General features: G+C 35.8%; 1 protein-coding gene across 2 annotated transcripts; it reads right to left on the bottom strand.

Annotated features, from left to right (window-relative positions):
* Nucleotides 1-688: 688 nt before the first annotated feature.
* LOC142642834 (pectinesterase inhibitor 3-like) lies at nucleotides 689-3,696 on the bottom strand. Of its 2 annotated transcripts, XM_075817255.1 has the most exons (3): nucleotides 3,058-3,696; nucleotides 1,495-1,584; nucleotides 689-984 (listed from the first exon to the last, which is right to left on the bottom strand). In XM_075817255.1, exons 1-2 carry the CDS (start codon nucleotides 3,605-3,607, stop codon nucleotides 1,535-1,537), a joined length of 600 nt encoding a protein of 199 aa, XP_075673370.1. In that variant the 5' UTR covers nucleotides 3,608-3,696; the 3' UTR covers nucleotides 689-984; nucleotides 1,495-1,534. The 2 variants fall into 2 exon arrangements, with proteins under 2 accessions (XP_075673370.1, XP_075673369.1); XM_075817254.1 differs by lacking the exons at nucleotides 689-984; nucleotides 1,495-1,584 and having other exon boundaries at nucleotides 2,857-3,695.
* Between the last annotated feature and the right edge of the window lie 520 nt (nucleotides 3,697-4,216).

Here is a 4,216-nt window from a genome sequence, read left to right as displayed (position 1 = left end):
GAGTCTTCAAAAGTAGTATTCAAGTCCAAAGCCAAAGGAAAATACACGTTTGGGTTGGCTAGTAAACTCAAGTTCTCCCCTGTGACATGCACTTCAGCTTTCTTGTGGCCTCACAATAAGTACCCACCACCAATCAAGAAGCAAGAGGTGAAATGTATAGTCAAGTAATAAGCACACCAATTGTAGAAGTTTCATGTTATTTTAATCAAAGTGTTTATTTTAATGGAATTTTTGTTATGTGATCAGAGTGTACATTTTAATAAAATTTGTTCATTTTTTTTTTATTAAATTCTCTTATTGTCTATTCTGTTGGATTGAATATTAATTGTAAGGATTGTGACAGTTGTTATTGTAAGGATTGAACATTTTGCATAATTACTGTTTGTAATTTCTGCATAATTACTGTTTGTGTTTCTGCATAATTACTGTTTCTGCATAATTAGTGTTTGTATTTCTGCATAATTACTGTTTGTAATTCCTGCATAATTACTGTTTGTAATTTCTGCATAATTACCTTTTCTGCATAATTACTGTTTGTAATTTCTGCATACTGCATAGTTGTTTCCGCATAATTTCTGCATACTGCATAATTACTGTTACTGCATAGTTGTTTTCTGCATAGTTGAGTGTATTATGGTTCCCAATAATATCACAAACAAGCCTTTTAAGGTACTGTATACTTTAATGAACAAAACTTTATTGAAATGTGTACTTTGATTACAAGGCTATTAGAACAAGAGCCCTAATTAAATACACAGTCATGGGCAATGATTTATTTCACTCAATACAAGCCAATCATAACCCAAGACAACCCAATCAAAACCCAAGACAATCAAAGCAATCCTAAACTTGTGCACTTTCTCCTCAGCAATTCGGGTTGCAACTCTACACTTCTCAGCTCTGCGCTTGGCTATCCATTCCCGCTCTAATGCTTCTATCCCTCTCAATTTTGGCAGCTTTTGTCTCGGCTGCCAGTCTCGTTATCTGTTTTAAAAAAGTACCAAACATAAGCCAACACAAAATAATGGCATATCTGTTTAAAAAAAGGAAGCATATTGTCCTAGTCATGGGAATATAATGGCACTACAACTAACTTTTGTTAAATAAGAGCATAAGCCACAGCGACACTTATACTACATAATCTAATAGTCACATGGACAACCACTAGAGAAAAACGTAAGCAACCCAACAAGAAAAGCAAAAAACAAATGAAGTTCGCAGCCATTAGGGCTGTAAAGGACAAACATTGAGCTACACATTTTCAGAGATATAAATTGTAAACCCCCAAAAAAGGCCAAAACAAGAATGAAGAAAAAAGAGGTACAATCACCAACACAAAATAATAATAGCCCTTTGAATACAAATTACAAGGATTTAAGCATTTTGATACAATAGACAAAAAATGCAGGCAATATAAAAACTGAATTTTAATTAAAACTCATAAAATTCCAAACTTACAACTAACAGATGAAAAGTTGGTATTTTTAAACATACCTGCAAAGATCCCTGTGCCATGTTGGAACATTCTTGTATGTCAGCCAAGCAGTAACATCAAACATGATAATTGCACATTGCCCATGGATACTGCATGATGAACAATCTTTTTAATACAATAACCACAACAGACACATTACACTTACAAGATTCCAGACTCTGGTGATATTATCGAACAGCCAAAAAAAATTTAAATAAAAAAAAATTAATCAATATTTTTATTCAAACACAAAAACCTTTTAACACTTGCCGTTCAAGAAGTCAAGAATAATGGTTAAGGAGGAAGACATGGGCCTTGGTGATTGTTTTTTGAGAGGTGGATAAATTCTCAACTGAGCATGGTAAGCATGAAGCAGATATTGTATACTTTAACTCATGTGCATGTTAACAGGCAATTGATACAAAATTTGAGAAATTCATATTAACATACAAAGCTCACATCAAGTCATATTGAACAATTTAATCAGTAAAAACGACTCTAGCTAGCAGGTTGCAATTGCAAACAAAACCAAGTACAAAGTTACAGGATTCCCATTCTTCACGTAGGGATTTTGCTTATCTCTCTCTCTAATCTGAGTTTTTTTTTTTGAAAGGTCTCTGATCTGAGTTTGAATTAGTTGAGTTAAGATTTTAAGATTTTTATTGACGTGGCACATCTTAGACCCTAGATGTATTTCAAATAAATCCCCACAGTGAAATGGGCCCTCTCCATTTCAAGTGAAATCTTGAAATGGAGAGGATCCGGATCCCCAGACTGGGGACTCTAGAGTAGGATAGGCACCGACAGAAAAGTGCTCTCAGCTGAGTCGATTTTTATTTTAGACTTTAGCTGTTTAGCAAATACGCATATAACATATATCCTTTTCTATGGCCCAGCAAAAATGGACCTTCCCAGACTGAAGCACAGGTTGTCATGGACCGACCGTTGGCCTATATTAACTTACCCATTAAAGAAGTTAAAAAAGGGCAACAACAATTTGCATTACAATTTACACCACCTATCATCCAGCTTTTTGGACATTTCGTTGAGGTAGTGAGTTGTTCTACGGTAACAAACCTTTTTTGCTACAATTTTGCCACATTTTATTTGTAATTAACATATGAGTGGTTGTATATCACTTCTAGGTAAACCCATAATTTATTTTCTAAATTATACACATTTTCTTTCACTGCTTTTTAAGCTCTTCTGTTTAGTAAAACAAAGGTAATTAATCTCTCATTGTGGAAGAAAAATTGTGAAATACTATAGCATTGCAATTGAGAAGTAGTAAAATCATAGCAATATACATACATACAGCTTTAACCTTAGTTAGGAGAACAAAGCCTGATACGTATATATTTATATTTATAAATATAAAGATATTGATATTCAAAAGTTGCATAATATATAAATATATCATATGATACACACTGCACAGTTACACAGAGTGATCAGGACCGTCCATCATCATCATTTTTACCAAGATTAAAAAAAAAAAATTACTCTCAATAATCTAGGCTAGGCTTTACCACGACTCTCATCAAGGCGATTGATCATGTAGAGAGCGTTACTAGTAACCTTACCGACATTCCTAATCTTCCTCTTCACATCAGACTTGAGCTTATTCCCATCAACACCTTGAAACCCATCAAGACACGTGTCCTCATACGTCAAAGCCGCACTCGCCCAAGTCTCAGCATTGTTCATCTGCCACCTGAAAGTTTCAACACGCAGGTGCTTCAGCTCGCTCAGCGTCTGCCTCAGCTCCTCCACCGACTCTGATATCTGCTCCACACAGTCACTCAGCGCACCTCTCTGTCTCTTGCTGATTTTCAAGTCTTTGGCTTCACTCACTTGGGCCAAGTAGTTGGAGACTCGCTTGGCTCGTGACAGGCTCACTTTCACAGCAGCTTGGGCTAAGTCTTTGGGAGTCTTGGCTGGTCCAGTGTAGGACGAGAGTGTGCGGATACAGATGTTGGGGTAGCTAGCGTGTTCACAAGATGAACGGACCAGATCTTGGGGTTGGGGTGCAGCATTGGCGGGTGTTCGTGCAGATGCGAAGTAGGAGAAGAAAACTATGAGTTGGAATGCTAGTGTTAGTGTTATTAGAAGACAGAATGGGTGGTGAGCCATTGTGATTTGTGAGACTGAGACAGACACACACTTCGAGTTTTTGAGTGGTTTCAACTTTCAAGAGCTGAGTGTTGTGTAGAGTGATACTTCGTTGTGTGGGTTTAATAGGGGTTTTGTAATTGTGCATTTGGTAGGGAACTAGAAACTTGTGACTATGGTCTTAAAGTTGGGAGGAAATGACTAAATTGCCATTTTAATTATTAGGTTTGGGTGGGATGGAGTGTGAATACATGATTGGATTTTTGGAAATTTAGATCCATATATAGAGTTTTGTTGTTATCACATAAGGTAGTACAGTTTATGTCACAATTTGCTTATGTGGTGAATTGTGAACGATAAAGAGGTGATAAACACATCTTTATCACTTAAAACTCTCTACGTATACGAGTTATAGCATAAATTATACCACTTTAGGTGATACTAGCATAATTATGCATATGTAAATTTTTTTTTTTTGTCTAGAAGGGTAAAACTTTTGAACTTATGATGGGCTGCTTGTCAACATCATTTATGAACATCGTTCAGTGGCTCCAATCAAGGAGAAAAAATATATGTGTGTGTGTATATATATATATATCTATATAAAAACTTTAGGTCCGTGAACAATGG

The sequence above is a fragment of the Castanea sativa genome, chromosome 7, assembly GCF_040712315.1.
Source record: "Castanea sativa cultivar Marrone di Chiusa Pesio chromosome 7, ASM4071231v1".
Lineage (NCBI taxonomy): Eukaryota > Viridiplantae > Streptophyta > Magnoliopsida > Fagales > Fagaceae > Castanea > Castanea sativa.
The sequence above is the reverse complement of the archived record's forward strand: the minus strand, read 5'-3'. Positions and strand labels throughout refer to the sequence as shown.

What these genes read in the sequence shown, in the direction of transcription:
- LOC142642834 (XM_075817254.1), bottom strand. Translation starts at nt 3,607, where the DNA reads ATGGCTCACCACCCATTCTGTCTTCTAATAACACTAACACTAGCATTC.